General features: G+C 36.7%; 1 protein-coding gene and 1 non-coding gene across 2 annotated transcripts in view; both read left to right on the top strand.

Annotated features, from left to right (window-relative positions):
• ABCB7 (ATP binding cassette subfamily B member 7) overlaps nucleotides 1-21588 on the top strand; it is a 103773-nt gene that overhangs the window by 50728 nt on the left and 31457 nt on the right. The window contains exons 4-11 of the mRNA XM_037038602.1: nucleotides 12426-12558; nucleotides 14562-14830; nucleotides 15456-15544; nucleotides 15637-15724; nucleotides 16589-16763; nucleotides 19011-19168; nucleotides 19823-19986; nucleotides 20143-20272. Of these exons, the coding sequence (XP_036894497.1) occupies nucleotides 12426-12558; nucleotides 14562-14830; nucleotides 15456-15544; nucleotides 15637-15724; nucleotides 16589-16763; nucleotides 19011-19168; nucleotides 19823-19986; nucleotides 20143-20272 (1206 nt within the window). The remainder of the gene's footprint in view (nucleotides 1-12425; nucleotides 12559-14561; nucleotides 14831-15455; nucleotides 15545-15636; nucleotides 15725-16588; nucleotides 16764-19010; nucleotides 19169-19822; nucleotides 19987-20142; nucleotides 20273-21588) is intronic.
• On the top strand, nucleotides 9542-9679 carry LOC118981780 (small Cajal body-specific RNA 11). Its single transcript, XR_005065417.1, has one exon.

The following is a 21588-nucleotide window of genomic DNA, read 5'->3' as shown; positions in this document are numbered from 1 at the left end:
TGGGTAATTACTAAGGAGTGTGATTGTTAGATTATATGGTAAGACTATGGTTAGTGTTATGAGAAACTGCTAAAATGTTTTCCAAAGTGGCTGTACCATTCTGCATTCCCACCAGCAATAAATGAGAGTTTCTGTTACTCCACATCTTTGTCAGCATTTGGTGTTGTCAGGGTTCTGAATTTTAGCCATTCCAATATATAATAGGTAAGTAGTATAATCTCATTTTTGTTTTAATTCGAAATTGCCTAATGTGGCTTTTCATGTTCTTTGGAGGGCATCTGTATATACTCTTTAGTCCCCATATATCAGTATACACCCTAAATTTATATGGATTGAAATCACCAATAAAGGACACAGAATAAGAGGATGGATCGTAAAACAAGATCCAACTATATGTTTCCTTCCGAGACCTATCTGAGCTCCAAGACAAACATAGGCTCAAAGAAAAGATGTGGAAAATAATACTCCAGGCAGATGACAACCAGAGGGAAAGGGGTTGTAGCCGTACTTATATCAGACAAAGTAGATTTCAAGATAAAAAGGTAACAAGAGAGAAAGATAGATATTTTATAATGGTGAGGTGACAATTCATCAAGAACACATAATGTACACACAACACACAACCTGAGAGCACCAAAATGTATAAAGGAACTAGTAACAAACCTAAAGGGAGAAACTGACAAGAATATGATTATGGCAGGGGACCTTAGTATCCCATTGACAGCAATGAATAGATCATCTAACCAGAAATTGAGTAAGGAAATATTGGCCTTAATGACACACTAGATGATCACATGGACATAATCAATATTTATAGAACTTTCCACCCCAAGACAGCAGATTATACACTCTTCTCAAGTGCACAGGGGAAATTCTGAAGGAGATACACTGTATTTTGAGCATAAAACTAGTCTTAACAAATTTTAAAAGACTGAAGTTATGCTAGGCATTTTTATTGACCACAATGGTATGAAACTGGAAATTAACTACATGAAGAAAGCTAGAAAAAATACGACTGTGGATATTAAACAGCATGCTACTGAACAACTGTTGGATCAAAGATTAAATAAAAGAAGAGATAAACAGATACATAGATACAAATGAAAATGAAAATACTACAATATACCAAATATTTGAGATGCAGGAAAAGTAGTATTAAAAGGGATATTACTAATTTTTATATTAATGCAGGCCTACCTGAAGCAACAAGAAATATCTCAAATAAGATATTTAACATTACTCTGTAATAAGCTAGGACAAGAACAAATAAAGCCCAAAGTCATTAGAAAGAAGGAAATGATAAAAATTGGAGTGGAAATAAAAGAAATAGAAAAATGAAGGAAACAAAGAGCTAGTTCTTTGAAAGGATAAAGAAAGTTGAGAAACCTCTGCCTATACTTACTAAGGAAAAAAAAGTCTAAAATAAAATGAGAAATGAAAGAGGAGAAGTTGTAGTGGACACCATAGAAATACAAAGATTTATTCAAGAATAATATGAAAGGCTGTCTTTAAATGTCAACAACTATTTTTTCCCATTTTAGGAAATTAGTGCTTTTGAGCTGTCTGACTTCTGTTGCCATGTTCCAGGATTTCTCAGAATTATTGATGCAGATATTTTCATCACATCTAAGCACGATAGAAATGTTTTATTTTATTTTTTTTCATTAAAGCAGCACACACAGGTTAAGTTAAAAGGAAATAAATGTCCAGAGTTTAAAATCCCCAATACAGATTCAGGGATTTTCAAATCCTCTGGCAAAAATTTTAAATGTGTACTATTTTAACCATCCATATTTATTTATGTTTAAACAGCTTCAGTGAAGGGGAAATTGTGTATAATTGAATAGTAACTGCATTACAGATAAGGTTTCAGGGATTTTGGGGTGTTTATTCAGTAATCAAATTAAAGTATCAGATTTATGATTGGACCCAAAAGCATTAAAGCCACATGGTTTCTTTCAGACTAATGAGTTCCTGAATTCTTTAGACTATTGTACACCCAAATGCCTTGTTATGCACAACTGTGAATGTAAATTCCTTAATGTGACTTTTGTTCTGAGAGAAAAGTGGTAGTTTCTGCATAGGTGTTTGTCAGGCAAAGGTGATTAGAGTAGCCCCCCCTTATCTGCAGAGGATGCCTTCCAAGACCCCCCAGTGGATGCCTGAAACCACAGATAGCAGTGAACCTTATATGTATTATGAACTTTTCCTACATGTACATATGTATGACAAGGTTTAACTTATAAATTAGGCACAGTAAGAGGTTAGCAATAATAATTAATAAAATAGAATAGCTATAATAATATACTGTAATAAAAGTGATGTGAATGTGGTCCCTCAAAATATTTTTGTACTGTCCTCAATATCCTTCTTGTGAAAATGCAAGATGGTAACAGCGCCTATGTGATGAGATAAAGTAAGTTACTCAGAACAGTGCACAATTTAAACTTTATGAATTGCTATTACCAATTTGTGCTGCTTAATCCCTTCACCTTTTTCACGCAGTCCCCCAGTTTCCCTTGTCTCTGGCAACTGTTCGTCTGTTTTCTGTATCTATGAGTCTGTTTCAATTTTGTTTGTTCATTTATTTTGTTCTTCAGATTCCCTAGTCACAGGGACCTAGAGCATGCCAGGGGGAATATAGTCAATAATGTCGTAATAACTATGTATGGTACCAGGTGGGTACTGGAAATACCATGGGGACCTCTTTGTAAGTATATGATTATCTAACCACTCTTTTGTACACCTGAAACTAATACAAAATAATATTGAATATAAACTATAATTCAAAAATAAAATTTAAGAATATTAAAACATTAAAAAACCCAATAATATGAAAGGCTATACACCACCAAATTGGAAAAGCTAGGAGAAATATGCAAAACCTTAGGCATATATAACCTTCCCAGACTGAACAATATAGAACTGGAAGCCTAAATGGTCTAATCACTAGTAAGAAAATTGAAGCAGTAATGAAAAACCTCTTCAGAAAACAAAAGTCCATGGCCAGATGGCTTTACTGATGGATTCTAACAACCATTCAAAGAAGATTTAGTACCAGGACTTTCTTTCAAGAAAAATTAAACAGTAGGAAATACATCCTAATTCATTTTATGAGGCCCACATTACACTGATACCAAAACCAGGCAAGGACAACACAAGAAAAGAAGACTGAAGCCCTGGCGGGTGTAGCTCAGTGGATTGTGCGCGGGCCTGCGAACCAGAGGATCGCGGTTCGATTCCCAGTCAGGGCACATGCCTGGGTTGCAGGCTGGTTCCCTGCAGGCCAACTCCCAGCAGGGGATGCACGAAAAGCAACCATACATTGATGTTTCTCTTCCTCTCTCCTTCCCTTCCCCTCTAAAGATAAATAAATAAAATATTAAAAAAAAGAAAAGAAGACTGCACGCAAATATATCTCTGATGAATACAGATGCAAAAACCCTAACCAAAATACTAGCAAATCAAATACGACAATACATTAAAAAGGATCATCCATCACTATCAAGTGGAGTTTATTCCAGGAGTGCAGCATTAGTTCAACATTCGAAAGTCAATCAGTGTGATAGACCACATTAACAAAATAAGAGATTAAAAACCATATGATCATATCAATAGATGTAGAAACATATTTGAGAAGAAACAATATACATTTATTATTAAAAGACTCAATAAAATGAGTACAGAAGGAAAGTAACTCAACGTATGATAAATTCTCAGCCCGTGTCATATTCCATGGTGATAAACTGAAAGCATTTTCTCTGAGATCAGGAGGAAGACATTCACTCTCACCACTTCTTCAACACAGTATTAGGAGTTCCAGTCAGAACAGTCATGCAAGAAAGGGAAAGAAAAGGTATTCAAATTGGGAATGAAGAAGTGAAAGTGTCATTATTTGCAGATGATGTGATTTGGTATATAGAAAACCCTGAAGATACTACCAGAAGACTAAGAAACAATAAACAAGTACAGTAAAGTTATAGGATACAAAACCAATGTATAAAAATCCATTGTGTTTTTATATATTCACAAGAAAATATTAGAGAAATCCAATTTACAATTGCAATGAAAAGGAATAAAATTTAACAATAGAAGTGGGGGGCCTGTATAATGGAAAGTATAAGACTTTGTTTTAAGTAATTGAAGACACAAAGAAATGGAAAGAGATTCTGTGTTCATGGGTTGCAAAAATTAACATTGCATAAGTGGCCATATTACCTAAAGCAATACATGAATTTAATGCAATTGCCATGAAAATCCCAATGGTATTTTCCCCAGAAATAGGACATATAAAGTCCACAAATTTGTGTGGAACCACAAAAGACCCTAAATAGCCAAAGCACTCCTGAGAAAAACAAAGCTGGTCTTCAGAGAATACTACAGAGTTGCATAATCAAAACAATATGGTGCCCTGATCAGGTGGCTCAGTTGGTTGGAACATTGTCCCATATACGAAAGGGTTGAGGGTTTGATCCCTGCTCAGGTCACATACCTTGGTTGTGGGTTTGATCCCCCATTGGGGTGTGTACAGGAGGCAAGTGATCAATGTTTCTCATATCAAGGTTTCTCTCATTCTCTCTCTCTCTCAATCTCCCTCCTCCTTCCCTCTCACTCCCTCTCCCCCTCCTGCCACACCGCATTCCCTCCCTCCCTCCCTCCCTCCCTCCTCTCTTCCTCTCTTTACAGTCAGTAAACATATTCTCAGGTGAGGATTGGGGGAAAAAAACAGTATAGTATTGGCAGAAAAACAGACACTTGAACAGAATTGACAGCTCACACATAAATGGGCAGCTAATTTTCATCAAAGGAGTTAAAAACATACAAGGGAGAAAGGAACATAGTCAATAAATGGTGTTGGGAAAACTGGAAAGCCACATGAGAAAGAATGAAACTAGACTGTTATCTCATACCATACACAAAATACAACTCAAAATAAAGATTCAAATACCAGACCTCAAGCAATAAGATACTTAGAAGCAAAGATAGGCACTAAACTTATGAATCTTGCTCAGTGAATTTTTATGAAGTTAAATCCAATGGAAAAGGAAATAAATGCTTCCCTTCCCTAAAATGCTTCTGCATAGCAAAAGAAACCACCAACAAAACAAAATGGCCACCAACCAGATGGGAGAAGATATATGCAAATGATACCTCTGATAAGTAGCTGATATCCAAAATATGTAAAGAATTCATACAATTAACAAAAAATCTGATTGAAAATCTGCAGAGGACCTAAGTAGGCACTTTTCCAACAAAGACTTACAGATGGCCAAACAGATATATGAAAAGAGATCCCCTGCGTACTGACAGTAGGACTGTAAATTGGTTCAGCCACTGTGGAAGACAGTTACAGAGGTTTCTCAGAAAATTCAGGATAGAGCTTCCATTTGACCCAGCAATCTCTCTTCTGGGTATCAAGAATTTGAAAACACTTTTCATAAAGATATCAGAGGGGAGGGGATTGCAGGACTGGATGAAAGAAGGTGAAGAGATTCATTAAAAAACATACATACACAACGTAGATGCAGACAACAGTTTGGGATGCCAGAGGGAAGCGGGGTGGTGGCAGGTGGGGGGGGCAAAGGGGAGGGGGAGGGGGATGGAAAGAGACTATGCTGATGGAAGTATGATGCCATGTGCAGATGATATTTTATTCATTTGTACACTCGAAACTCACATGGTTTTGTGAACCAATGTCACCCCGATAAATTCAATAAAAAGACATTTCACCTATGTGTTTATTGTTGCATTCCTCACAATAGCCAAGACATGGAAACAACCTAAGTGTCATGATTAAGAAGGTGTGATACATACATATATATATACACACACACACAATGGAAGACTGCTCAGCCATCAGAGAAGATGAAATATTGCCATTTGCTACTCCGTGGATGGATCTTGAGAGTGTTACGCTAAGTGAAATAAGTCTGATGGAAAAATACAAGAGCCATATGATTTCACTCACATGTAAGATATAAAACAAAAAAAAGCAACAAAAAACAAACTCAGAGGTACATGTGGGAGAACTCCATCCTGCAGAGCTCCTCTGGGGCACCACAGATGAGAAATAAGTCCTCCAGACAAAATCTTGTTGTTTCGGTGGGAAAGCGGGAGGCGATTCCCTCTAGCGGGGGAAACCCCGAGCCCTTCTCCCAAATGGCATTTATTGGGAGTGGTGTGTGTAAGTGTGTACAGCATACATGCATAGCTCATCAATCAATGTCAAGAGGCTATAGTCATACAAAATGGGTATTATCTATAGATAACAATCGCAGGAACAGAGATTTGTCATAGGTGAGGGTCTGTTAGTCATGCTGATGCCAGAGGGTTTTTAAGATGAGTTTCATGAGATAAGGAGTTTACTCCTTATGCCTTGAACTTACACATCAGTTTATAACATTAGAGCTATACAAGACAAAGCAGAGCAAGCTTCAGAAGATACAGTATATTTTTCAGGACTGATTCCCATGGGAACCCTACGTGTTAGAGCCGGGTCATGTCTGCCACCTGTGTTACCTGGTTTTCCAGAGAGACCTACTTTTAGAGCCTGCTCTCGTGAGGCTACAGTCTCTGAAACCACACAAAGTGGTCCCCAACAGATACAGACAACAGAACGGTGGTTGCCAGATGGAAAGAGGAGTGGGACGGGGGACAAAAACGTAAGAGTTAATTAAATACATGGTGACAGAAGGAGACAAGGCTTCAGATGGTGAGCATACAACAGAGTTTACAGGTGTTGTATTATTAAACACCTGAAAATTTTGTAATATCATTTAACCCAATAAATTTAATTTAAAAAGCAGACACATTGTATAGTTATACAAAAGTATTTTCTTTATATCCTTATACTAAGTTTCATACACACACACGACTTTTTTGTTGAAAACATAGACTAACACATTAGCCTAGACCAACATGGGATCACAGTCATCAATATGGTCTCCTCCTTCCACATCTCATCTCACTTAAGGTCTTCAAGAGTAGTAACAATACATGCAACTGTCATCTCTATGGTAGCAATTCCTTGTTTTCTTAAAAAATGTTTTTAAAAGATTTTATTTATTTACTTTTAAAGAGGAGGGGAGGGAGGGAAAAAAACATCAATGTGTGGTTGTCCCTTGTGCATCCCCAACCAGGAACCCAGCCAACAATGTGGACATGCACCCAGGAACCGAACCTGTCACTCTCTGGCTCATAGGCCAGCGCTCAATCCACTGAGCCACACCAGCCAGGGTGCAACTCACTGTTTTGAAACACCTCTTGAAGGATCTCCCTGAGGCTCTTTCTGAGAAGGTGTCACTCTTTTCAGAAATACGTCCATGGTGGTTTCCTTTTTTTTTTTTTGTCATGAATTTGCTTGTAAGTAAGTAATGCACTTCAACACGCCTCTCTTTTAATGAGGACTTTTCAAATTTGATGTCCGTGTTTTCAAACTTTAAGGAGCTTGTTGAAGTTTTCAAAAGCTTCTGCTAAACCCTTCACTGTAAATTTTCTTGGGCATTCTTTTCCTTCTAAAGTTTCCTTTTTCTCTTGCTTCTTCACCTGTGTTTTTCTTTTCCAGTTCCAACAATTCTTTATTAGTGAATTCCTCTAATAAAGAGGAAACCACCCCTAGGAGCTCCTCAGTGTCATCCTCATCCACAGACAGGCTTAAAGTTGTGTGCCATCTCAACTACAGCCTTGTTGATTTTTGCAACTTTTGCTCTACGATGTTATGATGGCTACGACATCACTAGTCAGTAGTAATTTTTCAGCCAGGACCATCGTTATGTATGCTGTCTGTTGTTGACCTAAATGTTGTTACACAGTGCATGACTAACGGATTTTCAAATGTTGAACCGACCATGCATTTCTAAAATAAAATCTACTTGGTCATGTTGTATAATTGTTTTTATACATTATTGGATCTTATTTTTAATATTTTGGTGAGAATTTAAAAATCTATTTCCTAAGCGGTACTGGTCTGTAGTTTCCTGTCTTGTGAAGTCTTTGTCTGGTTTTGGTATTAGTGTAATGCTGACCTCACAGAATGAGTTAGGAAATGTTCTCGCTATCTCTTTTTCTGGAAGAGAGAGATGGTTTTAAATGTTGTCTGAGTACTTTGTCCCATTTTCTTTTTTACTTGTTTGCGTGGCTAGTAAAATTTCCCTTTAGTGCTTTCATTCTTTATTTTTCCCCCTCTCCTTCTGATTCTTTTGGGACTATACAGATAGTTAATGAAACTAAATTCTTTTTCCCATTTACATATATTAGGTCCTATTTGGCAGCAGTTGTTACAGATCCCTTAATCATTAGAGGCTACTGTAAGAAAGATTAATTATTGGTGAATTTAGGTATTAGAAGATCTGGAAGAATTTAATCCCTCAGATAGCACAGATAATACTTTCATGACCAGGAAGAGAACAGACATTTTAAAATCTGAAATTTGAGACCTTCAGTAAACTGACCATGTTGACCATCAATCTTTCGCATCGTGGAGATACAGCATACCTTTGGCTGTATTTTATGGTGATTTTACTTTTTCCTTAACTAACTCCTTTCTTCAATTAGTGTTTCATTTCTGTGTTGAAATGAATGTAGTTTTTAAATGGTATACCAGTCTCTGAGAATCCGAGAATTTTGCAGGTTATATGTGTGATTTAACCTTTTGATCTAGGAAAGAAAAATGTTGTTGTGATAATAAGTCCCCTTATTTCTGTTGTAGGTAAATTAATGGGTACATTGCAGGTAAATTAATGGGTACAGATGAAACATACCTTTTGTCACATGTTTATAATATAGTGAAAATAACCAGTTTCTTGACTTTTAGAAAGCAACAGGGGATAAAAGTTCATTTTGAGTTAATTTTGATTGAAATATACTATCACGTACCCTCACTTTTAGCCCTCTCCAGCCTCTAGGGAGCCCAGTTTGGTGTGACCTGAGAAAATAAATTTATTTTTAATATACACATTGTAAAATATACTTTTTGGTATGCTGTTCCATGATTTTTAACACATTTGTGTGTGTGTATGTATGTATGTATGTGTGTGTGTATGTGTGTATATGTGTGTGTGTGTGTGTGTGTGTGTATATATATATATATATAATCATTGCTGCAGTCAGGATACGGAAATGTGCCTTCACCCCCAAAATTTCATTTGTGTAACATATGTAGATATGCCTTGTCTAGACCCCTAACTGCTGAATGTTACTAATTTGTCCTCTATCACTATATATTTTTTCATTTTGAGAATACCCTATATGTAAATAGATTTATACAGTATATAACCTTTTGAGCTAGCTTCTCACACTGAACATAATGTCTTTGTTATTCATCCCAGTCATTGAGTATATTGGTAGTTCTTTTTCTTTTATTGCTGAGTAGTATTCTGTGGTATAGGTGTACTAGAATTTGTTTATCCAGTCAGCCACTGGTGGACATTTGGTTTCTTTGTACTCTTTGTCTGTTATAACTGGACGTGCTATAAATACTCAGGCATAGGTTTTTATGTGAACCTGAGTTTTCATTTCTCTGGTATAAATAACGAGGAGTGACTTGTCCTGGCCTCTGCTTTCTCTGCAGCCCTGAGCTCAGTTGTAACAGGGGAGTCTGGCAGGACACAGCAGTCTCCCTCTCAGTTTAGGAGGATCGTCCTGAGTTTATGGCTGGCTCTCAAAGGCATGAGAGGACAATAAGAATAAATAAATAAATAACTACGAGTGAAATTGTTGGGTCATGGTAAATGTATTTTTAACTATAAGAAACTGCCAGAATGTTTCACAAAGTCACTGTTTTTACCTTCCCACCAGCAATGTATGAGAATTCCAGTTGCTTCATTTCTTTGCCAACACTTGGTGTCGTCAGGCATATAATGATACCTTATGGTTTCAATATACATTTCTCTAATGCTAATGATGTTGAATATCTTTGCATGTGCTTAGTTGCCATCCATATATCCACTGTGAAGTGTCTGTTCAAGTGTTTTTCCCATGTTTTAGTTGGGCCATTGTTACAGGTTCACCCATTATCTGAAAGTAGAGTGTTCCTATGAAACCTTTCATATACTTTCTGAAACTTCTCATTATGCACTTGCGTTTTGCGGAAGATCTACGTTAGTACTGTAACAGGTTTTTTCCCCATAAAAGTGAAAATCCTTTTCAGATTTTTTTTCATTTGGCTAAAACGAGTACTAATGTAGGTCTTTCATAAAGGCGAGGTGGGAAAATACAAAAGTTCAGAAAGTGGATGATATTTGTTCTGAATATTTTCTCCCAGTCTGTAGCTTTTTAAAAAATCCCCTTCATAGTGTCTTACACAGAAGAAAAGTTTTCAATGTTGATAGTTCCAACTTACCATTTTTTCTGTTATGTGTTATGCTTTGATTGTTATGTCTGAGAAGTGTTTGGCTAACTCAAGTTCATTAAGATTTTCTGTGTTTTCTTCTAAAAGTTTTTTTGTATGGAAAAACTGGAGTCCACTCAAATTTATTTAAATTGCTTGTACAATACTTTATGACTGTAGCTGGTTTACATAACACATTTTAGAGCATATATTTTACGGTATAAAAAGAGTAAAATATTATGGTCTCTGCCTTATCTGCTGTTGATATGACTGTAGTATACTAGGAAAAATTGTGAATTTCGAGTCATACTTGGATTTTAATCCCAGCGCTGCTGCTTATCAGACCTGAGTTTTCTCAAGTATGGGGACAATACCTATTTCGTAGAATTGCTATTTCATTCAAATCTCATTCAACCATTTGTGAAGAATGCCTAGCACCATACCCAAGTCACATAGCTCTTTTAAAAATGTTTTTAGATATTTTATTTATCTTTAGACGGAGGGGAAGGGAGGAAGAAAGAGAGGGAGAGAAACATCAATGTGGGTTGCCTCTCGCATGTTCCCCACTGGGGACCTGGCCCACAACCCAGGCATCTGCCCTGACTGGGAATCGAGCCAGCAACCCTTTGGTTCACAGGCTGGTGCTCAATCCACTGAGCCACACCAGCCAGGGTCCAAGTCACATAGCTCTTGTTCACAAAATATTTTGCCAGAAAAGTTACACTGAAATTGAGAAGATAGTAAGTACTGAGTGGACTGTGGTTTTCAGAGAATCCATCGTGATGGGAATAGGATTCAAAGTGGGTTTTGAAGAATGGAAAGATCTGGAAGGTAAATCAGGTGGGAGACCATTATAAGGAAAAGCAAGAGCCTGAGGTTAAATGGTTATGTGAGAATCACAATGGCGTATTAGTACTACTTGAAACCTTCTATTCTATTAGATTGTATTCTGGAAATTAGAAATCTTAAAAGCTGTAAGCAGTTTATCTCATAGTGTTACATTCTTAAAAATATCTCAATATCTGCTGTGTATTTTAATGATATTGTTTGGTTGCTAAGACACTTGTATACCTTACTTTGAAATCTTGATAGCTCCTCTCAGTTGTAGGTAAATTTAGGCCTGTTGACAATAAATTCCTTATATTTAACAAAGATGAAAGACATAATAATGGAACATTGACAAGAGCTGGAATATCAGTGTTTTTGTTAGCCCTTAAACAATTGTTTTCACATGTTATTAATGTACATAAATTTAATCTCTTCAAAGAGAACTTTGGCAGTCTAACTGGTTTGCTGTTTATAAATGATGGCTGATGTTTTTGATTCTATAACTTTGCATACAAATGTGAGTGATTGAATATTTGCCTTTAATATAAGAAAGCACTCTTTCCTAATTTTCATATATTGGGGGTATTGTGGAGAAATAGGTTAGATTTTGAAAATTAGTTTGGTATTCAGTGGGTTTTATTTTGTATAGCATTGGAACAAAAGAATCTTTTTGTTGAGCAAATACATCTAGCAGTGTTATTTGTTTTTCCAGTGGTGAATCAGCCACAGGTAATTGTAATTTATTTGCTTTTGAGACTTTTTGCTATATAATGTAAATTTTACCATTATTTTGGTGAATGAATAATTTTATACACATTTATTGAATACCTGTTCTGTACAAAGTATTAATCATGGGCAGGACCAAAAGAGGACTATGACACAGACTACCAGGGATAATGGTAATAGGAAAGAAAAATATATACACAAATAACTGTAAGGCAGCTCACCATGCCATGAGCTCTGTAGGATAACGGAGAGAGCTTTTTTGAGTGGGATGGTCAGGAGTGATTTCGTGGACGCAGGAGCATTTAACTAATGCAGATATTTTGTGAATGAATATTAACATGGCGGTCAGTGTGAGGTAGGAATCCTGAAATGACAGCTCTCCCAATGCCAAAGATTTTATCTTTATAAAGTGGGAAAATCATTCCAATACTAGTAAATGGTTAATAGCAAACAGTCCTATAAATATTAATGTAAGGTAAATGTTTATACTTTAGTAAATAAATATTTTGCATATGATGGGTAATTGCTGCTTTTATGTTTTTAGGGCATGAATATTGTGGTTCCCTTCATGTTTAAATATGCTGTAGACAGCCTCAACCAGATGTCGGGAAATATGCTGAACCTGAGTGATGCACCAAATACAGTTGCAACCATGGCAACGGCAGTTCTGATTGGCTGTATGTGTGATTCTTTAATCTGTCTACAGGTGTTGACTTTCTTCAAGAGGGTTTCATCATATTTGAGCAGATGACCTTTTCACTACAAATACAACTTAGCATTTTGGATGTTTATCATTTTGTGTGACATTTTTTTATATGTGGTTTTTAAAAATTCGTTATATGATATACTTTCCAAAAATTCTGTTAATAAGAGTCTCATTCTCCAAGTCCTAGAAAACACTGAAATGAAACAAAGACATTAAATTTATAATAACCACTTCTAATAGTTAGGTTTCTATAAGATTAACTTTTCAGTAAGACTAGTTATTTTCTTGCTGCTATTGTTATTAGCTGTTAAATGGGACATAGGTAAATAATGATATATGTGCATTTAATGCTTTATTGAATTATATCCAGTAACTGCAACACGAATCTACAATTTGCAAAAAAGAGAACATTTTGCATATGATGCATTAGAAATGACATTTTATGAGACTCGGGAGACTAGAGTGCGGCCATGCTTTCAGTCAATGCACTTGATTTTTCAGGATTTCAGTTTTATTATTTGTTATTTAGGAGAATTGAATTAGATTTAAAAAACCACAACAGATACTATATATTTATCTACAGTAAGGCCATATGGGCTGTTATGTATTGAAAGGATGTAGTTGGAAAAAAATCTTTTAACACCTAGAACCTGTGAGGGGAATAACATTGATAGGGACCCATGGTGGTGGAAAGATTGGTAATGCTAAGTGAAATAAGCCAGGCAGTGAAAGACAAATACCATGTGCTGTCACCTATAAGTGGAACCCAGTGAACAAAACAAACAAGTGAGCAAAATAGAACCAGAGACTGAAATAAAGAACAAACTGACAGTAACCAGAGGGGAGGGAGGAGGGAGATAACGTGAGAAAGAAGGGGAAGGGTCATCACGGAACACATGTGAAGGACACATGGACAAAGCCAAAGGTGGGTAGGATTGAGGGTGGGAGGTGGGGTGGGTGGAGTTCGGGGCAGCGGGGTGGGGATAATGGGGACAACTGTACTTGAACAACAATAAAAAAAATTGAAATCAGGATCTTGGAAAAAAAAGAAAGATTGGTACTGTCTAAGCTAGATGCTTTTTAGGTTTCTTTTAGTGTAAAGGAAATAGACTTCCAGGAAGTCCAGGAAGCTCAGAGAGTTCCAAAGAAGTTGGACCCAAGGAAGCACACACCAAGGCACATCATGATTACATTAGCCAAGACTAAAGATAAGGACAGAATCTTAAAAGCAGCAAGAGAAAAGGAGGCAGTTACCTAGAAAGGAGTTCCCAATAAGACTGTCAGCTGAAACCTTGCAAGCAAGAAGGGCTGGAAAGAAGTATCCGAAGTCGTGAGAGGCAAGGACCTACATCCAAGATTGCTCTATCCAGCAAAGCTATCATTTAGAATGGAAGGGCAGATACAGTGCTTCCCAGACAAGGTCAAGTTAAAGGAGTTTATCATCACCAAGCCCTTTTTACATGAAATGTTAAAGGGACTTATCTAAGAAAAAGATAAAAACTATGCAGAGTAAAATGATAACAAACTCAAGAAACAAAAACAAAAACCAAGCAAATCAGTAGAACAGGAACAGAATCATAGAAATGGAGACCACAGAGAGAGTTTTCAGTGGGGAGGGGCAGAGAGGAGAAAGGGGGAAAAGGTACAGAGAATAAGAAGCATAAATGGTAGGTACAAAATAGACGGGGAGGTTAAGAATAATATAGGACATGGAGAAGCCAAAGAACTTGTATTTATGACCCATGGACATGAACTAAGTGGGCAGGGAGTGATTACTGGAAGCATGGGAGTATTGGGTGGAGGGGAGCAAAGGGAAAAAATTGGGACAACTATAACAGCATAATAAAATATATGTTAAAATATTCAGTGATATATTAATTCATTGTACAAACACTTTCTGAGCCTTTACCATTTTTACACTCCTATGATTCTAATGTTTCTCTACCCCATTTTTTCTCTTGAATGTATTATTAGATGGTATATCAAGAGCTGGAGCTGCCTTTTTTAATGAAGTTCGAAATGCAGTATTTGGCAAGGTAGCCCAAAATTCCATACGGAGAATAGCCAAAAATGTCTTTCTTCATCTTCACAACCTGGACCTGGCTTTCCACCTGAGCAGACAGACGGGAGCTTTATCAAAGGCTATTGACAGAGGGACAAGGGGAATCAGTTTTGTTCTGAGTGCTTTAGTATTTAATCTTCTTCCCATTATGTTTGAAGTCTCTCTTGTCAGTGGTGTTTTGGTAAGTAAAACATTTTCTTCTTAACAAGCTTTTATGTTCTCATTAGGAGCTATTTGGTGTTGTACTTGTACTTATCGTGATATTGTGTGTCCGTGGTTTGAAGGCAAAATTCCATGGTGCCAGAAGGAGTATGCAATTCATTTGATAATTTACTACAAGCCTCAAGGAATTGTCCAAATTCTTTACTGTGTTGTTATTATGAAGAGCTGTTCAGTTCTAAATATTGGTCAGCCATTTAGTTAGTGCTTGCAGTTTTTGTTAGCAGAGATTTTTGTAAAGAACTTTAGACTGATATGCTCAGATTATCTGGGTTTCTATTCACCACTCATTTTAGGCAATTTAATATTTTATAATTAAAATGTGTGCTTGTTTGTTTATTTGTCTCATGGCTCTCTGCACTATTATCAGCATTTGACAATAGCATCAGTGTGGCCAGTGTAGTTTGGCTTTCTCCTCTTGTTACCTAAAGTAGATTTTCTAACATATTTGATTTCTGACCCAAATAATTATTCATTTATTCACCAACATTTTGTTTAAATCCTTTGACTGAGATTTGCTGCTGTATATTATAAACTATTTGACGAGAACAATGACTGTTTCTCTTTTCTGTTTTTGCCTTCTTCAGTATTACAGATGTGGTGCCCAGTTTGCATTGGTGACTCTTGGGACACTTGGTGCATACACAGCATTCACAGTCGCTATCACTCGTTGGAGGTAAGGTATTCTGCAGAGGTTGGTCAAGGTTCAGAAATTAGTTATGCTGCTGTAACAGACATTTCATGCCTATGCAAATCTTTGTCTTCCAGAACTAGATTTAGAATAGAAATGAACAAAGCGGATAATGATGCAGGTAACGCTGCCATAGACTCGCTGCTGAATTATGAAACTGTGAAGGTACTATGTTTAATTACACTTTCCTCAGCCTTTCACACTGCACTAAGAATTGTTCTGCCATTTAGTTTAATAGGGGCTGGAAGTTAGAGCCTCAGATTCAAATAGTATCTGTAGGTGTGATAGAATAATAGTACTTTATTGTTTTTCTTTTATTTAGAAATTGTCCTTTATTTCTACCTGTGTTTTTTGTGATAACATCAGATTTTACCTTCTGAATTAATTTGTAAGTGATAAGAGTATGGTTAGCCTTTTAATTCAGAATGAACACTAAGCTAATCAATTTAGCATGCAAGTTCTTGACTCTATCCCTCAGAGTACCTAGCATAGTGCTGTCTTTTTTTGTGTGTTTCTTTCATTTATTTGTTCATTTTTCTCTTTAACAAAAATTCTTGAATGCCTCTTGTCTGCAAAACATTATGCTAAGCCCTGTGAAGGGGGAAGATGGTAAAAAAATGATTCATATTTAATCTTTGCCCTCTCAGAATTTACTAATCTACGGGGAGAGTTAAAGAAAGTATACAAGTGACTATACAAGAAGGCGTAGTGTAGTGGGAGCCTTGAGCACTGTCAGTTCAGTGTTCCGGAGGGTACGCGGGAATTTTGTGAAGGAAGTGACATTGATGGCTTTTTTAAGATATGGGTTTAATTAACTAGGCATTCCATAAGTGTTTGTGGGATGAATTTCAGGGACTTTTCAAGTACAGTGCTTTGTAGAAAACTGCAAGAGTACCCGCAGTCCAGTGTGTTAAAAGTCAGTTTTAAAAATTTCTCCATACATGAAGTCTGATAAAAGGATACTAACCATTTAACAGAAGAAATTCTAATTATATGTGTGTGTACTTACTGGTTTTGTATGTTTTGTAGTATTTTAATAATGAAAACTATGAAGCACAAAGGTATGATGGATTTTTGAAGACATATGAGATTGCTTCATTGAAAAGTACCTCTACTCTGGCTATGCTGAACTTTGGTCAAAGTGCTATTTTCAGTGTTGGTTTAACGGCTATAATGGTGCTCGCCAGTCAGGGAGTTGTGGCAGGTAATGGATCTGTGGTTTTTAACAATTCTACATGTCTCATTTAACCTTTATAAATAATGATTAATGTAAGGAATGTGTATATTAGTCTTAATTATAATGCATGTTCAGTGATGTGCTTTAATCTCCTTGGAGTACTTTCCTTTTTTGTGTCAAAATGTGTTCTCTTGATTGTATGATAATGTTTTCTTATTTCTTTCTAAAAATATATTTTATTGATTATGCTATTACAGTTGTCCCAATTTTTTCCCCATTGCCCCCTTCACCCTGATCTCCCATTCCAGCAGTCCCTTCCTTACTCCGTGTCTGTGGGTCATACACCTAAGTTCTTTGGCTACTCCTTTTCCTATACTGTTTTTAACATCTCTCTGTCTATTCTTCCTTTTTAAAAGATTTTATTTATTTGTTTTTAGAGAGAGGGGAAGGGAAAGAGAAAGAGAGGGAGAGAAACATCAGTGTCTGCTTGCCTCTCGCACACCCACTACCAGGGACCTGGCCCACAACCCAGGCATGAGCCCTGACTGGGAATCAAACCAGCGACCCTTTGGTTCACAGGCTGGCACTCAGTCCACTGAGCTACACAGCCAAGGCCCCCTGTCTATTCTGTACCTACCATTTCATACTTCTTAATCCCTGTACCTTTTGCCTCTTCCCCCTCCCATCTGGTGACCCTCCAAATGAGCTCCATATTTATGATTCTGTTTCTCTTCTGCTCATTTGCTTAGTTTGTTTTTTAGATTCAGTTATTGGTAGTTGTGAATTTATTGCCATTTTAATGTTCATAGTTTTGATATTCTTTTTCTTAAATAAGTTTCTTTAACATTTCACATAATAAGGGTGTGGTGATGATGAACTCCTTTAACTTGACCCTATCTGGGAAGTGCTTTATCTGCCCTTCCATTCTAAATGATAGCTTTGCTGGACAGAGTAATTTTGGATGTAGGTCCTTGTTGCTTTTTATCACTTTGAATACATCTTGCCAGTCACTTTTAGTCTGCAAAGTGTCTTTTGAAAAATCAGCTGTCAGTCTTATGGGAACTCCTTCGTAGGTAACTCTCTGTCTGTCTCTTGCTGCTTTTAAGATTCTCTCTTTATCTTTAACCTTTGGCATATGAATTATTCTATGTTGGTGTGTTCCTGTCTGTGTCCATCTTGTTTGGGACTCTCTGTGCTTCCTGGACATGTGAGTGCAGGATGGTATGTTCCCCTCTTACTAATCTGAATGGATGTTACTTCTTTAATTCCTTGGTTATTGGGTTTCCATACTGATTGCTTTTTGATGGGTTATAGTTGGTTTTTAGTTATACTTTTTTCTATGGTTGTGCGAGGATGTGTGCCGTGTTCACCTATGCCTCTATCTTGACTGGAAGTCTTTTTCTTTTTAACACTATAATTTTAGCCCTGACACTCTCATTGATTGAAATTACTATTTATATATTTTGTGGGGCTACAGTCTGATTCTTTAAAGAATAACTTTTTCAGCATCTAATATCACTAATTTCTCTTATTGACCTAAAAGCAGTGTAACTAATTTAATTTAGTGTGTAGTCTAAAGCACTAAAACTCAAGCAATCTTTTCTTTAAAATTACTGTTAACCTTTTAACCTTTCTAATGGTTTCTCATTTGCAAACATTTAAAAACTAATATCTGTTCTTTTTTTAATAACCTGCCCACTCAGGATTCATCTATTCACTGTGACATTAATATATAGTTTATCATTTTCAATCATGACAGCCATTTGCTCCAGTCTTTTAATATATACTCTTTTTTAAATTTCCATTTTATATTATAAATAAACTAGCTTAAGGAGAGATTTTTAACCCTTGGTTTCTATCCTCACTTAAGCCGTTCTTTTTTGTGTTTTTATGTATAGTGTATGAGTGTACTGTTCCCATTCTACTTAGCATATATCAAGTGCCCTGTATTCCTGAATTATGGATTAAAGGGTGAAGGGGGTCAAATATATGGTGATGGAAGATTTAATTTTGGATGGTGGGCACGCAGTGCAACATATAGATGATGTATCATTGAGTTATACCCTTGAAACCTATATCATTTTATTAACTAATGTCACGCCAATAAATTTAATTCTTAAAAAATGCTTTGAAATTTAAGTAGGCCGAAGTTGCTGATTTTGTACATTTTGAACTGTATTCCAGAGTCATAGATTATAAACTTCTCTCCGTTAAATTGAAACAGTTCATAACATCTAAAATATCCTTTTCTTCTTCTGCCAAATGCATATTAAGGTACCCTTACCGTTGGAGATCTAGTAATGGTGAATGGACTGCTTTTTCAGCTTTCATTACCCCTGAACTTTCTGGGAACTGTATATAGAGAAACTAGACAAGCACTCATAGATATGAATACCTTGTTTACGCTTCTTAAGGTAGACACCCGAATTAAAGTAAGTAATTTATTTAGTACCTTTTTAAAAGCATGTGAGCTTTATCCCATTAGAGGATTACTCTAGGGGAATATTTGTGCATCGCCATGTTAGCAAACCAATTTCTTTTTTGCAGAAATTGGAACTAACATGTGTATTAAGAGGTCGTTTATGGCTTTTACTTCTATGTTTAGAAACCTTACAATGTTAGCAAAGAATATTAGACCTAGAAGCTAAATTTTGTTAACTTGAATTATTTGCATTTGCACTTGATTTACTTTTAGAATAATGATATATAGTCTTTAATTGCCTCAACTTCCTTACGCCACTGTCCAGCATCCCTTTAACTACACAAACCTCAAAATTACTGAAAAATCAAACCATCCAGGATTTTTTACTTGAGCAGTGAGAACTGAAAAAATAAGTCTTAAAAAATTTTTTATTGTTGTTCAATTACAGTTGGACAACATTTTCCCCCATTACTCTCCCCTGCCCTACCCACAACCACCTCTCACACTCAGCCCTTTAAAAGCATGCTTAGAAGCGGTCTAACTCTACTTATAAACCTCCTTTTCCCCATCGTTTTCCCTTTCCTCTCTGTGAAGTAGAAAATTATCTGCATAGCTTTACTCTAGGCAGTATGTAAAGTGGCTGTTTTTTTCTCTTTTCTGCTAGGACAAAGTGATGGCACCTCCCCTTCAGATCACACCACAGACAGCTACGGTGGCCTTTGATGATGTGCATTTTGAATACATTGAGGGGCAGAAAGTTCTTAATGGAATATCTTTTGAAGTCCCTGCAGGAAAGAAAGTGGCCATTGTAGGAGGTAGTGGGTCAGGGTGGGTAATTCAGTTATTTATAAAATTCTGCATCACTGATGAATGATTCCCAGTGTAACATTTTTTCTTTCGCAAAATAGAATGGTTAGTGTGGTTTAAAACGGGTTCTCTAATGCCATGAGAAGCTAAATAACCTTTCCTTGTCTCCAATTTTAGGAAAAGCACAATAGTGAGGCTGTTGTTTCGCTTCTATGAGCCTCAGAAGGGTAACATTTACCTTGCTGGTCAAAATATACAAGATGTGAGTCTGGAGAGCCTTCGGAAGGCAGTGGGAGTAGTACCTCAGGTATTTAAATTAAAGAAGAAAACTACTTGGGGGGAAGGTTTATTTATTGAGTTGGTGGCTCTTTTGCTAGAATAATTTGAATCCAAGGAGTCAATATATGCTAATTAGGAAATGTTAGACCCTACAGGTCAAATTGTTACCAAAAAGACTGAAAAAAATGAATAGAAAATCTGTATATTAGAAAGATTTTTTAAGTTTTAGAAAAATAGTATAATACCAGAGGAAAGAGTCAACACTGGTGTCAAACAGAACCTGGTTCTTTTTTTAAATTATTATTTTTTAAGATTTTATTTATTTATCTTTAGAGGGGAAGGGAAGGAGAGAAGGAGAGAAATATCAATGTACGGTTGCCTCTAGTGACTCCCCTGTCAGGAACTGGCCTGCAACCCAGGCATGTGCCCTGACTGGGAATCGAACCGCGATCGTGTGGTTTGCAGGCCTGCGCTCAATCCACTGAGCTACACCAGCCAGGGCTCTTTTTTAAAATTATTTTTAATGGACTTTATTCATTGTACTATGTGTATGATACACCTGCTACATGCAGGCACATTCTGAGACAACTAGCAACACTCAGTGAGCCTGCAGTCTGTTAACTTCAGTTACAGTAAGAATATCTGACGGTCATAGGAGACATCATTTGAGGTCTCTTTTCTGTGCCACTCTGTGTCAACATGAGGATCAGGGGTTTGTGCCCAGAGTGCAGCTTTGCACTCTTGCTCTGCCCTGAGTGCTGAGCACTTTGGTTCAAACAGAACCCGATTCTAACCCCAGCTCTACCCTTAGAAATTCTGTGGTCTTGAGCCTCGGTTTCCTCATCTGTAAAATAAGGATATTATTACTCTTATAAGATAGAATTATTACGGGTTAGAGATAATGTGGATAAACCCCCAAGCACAATATCCATGACATAATTATTCAGTACATAAAAACTTAACTGTAATTTTGAACAGTTTTGGATGCAGTAAGTAAATTTGTAAACATTGCAAAGCAGTTTGGCTACCATCCTCAAGTTTGTATGCCTTGTTCACCACTCTCCCCTTGGAACGAAACACAGTCCCTAACACATAGTAAGCACTAAACAAGTACTTGCTGAATGCCTAATTTAAGGGGGGGGGGGAATAAATTTAGAGTAAGAGTTGAGGAGACAAGAAGGACATAGCTTTGTAGGGTGTGAGTTTTTCTTATGCTGCAAGCCAATAGAGAAACCTGGGATTTAGTTGCAGACTGCAGCCTAGAATGGGAATTAGATCCCTGGGAGAACTGTAGAAAAGGGATCAGAAAGGGCTGTGTAACTTGTAAGAGGGCCCCAAGTGATC

The sequence above is a fragment of the Sturnira hondurensis genome, unplaced genomic scaffold, assembly GCF_014824575.4.
Source record: "Sturnira hondurensis isolate 20B ecotype Veracruz unplaced genomic scaffold, ASM1482457v3 Scaffold0024651, whole genome shotgun sequence".
Lineage (NCBI taxonomy): Eukaryota > Metazoa > Chordata > Mammalia > Chiroptera > Phyllostomidae > Sturnira > Sturnira hondurensis.
The sequence above is the reverse complement of the archived record's forward strand: the minus strand, read 5'-3'. Positions and strand labels throughout refer to the sequence as shown.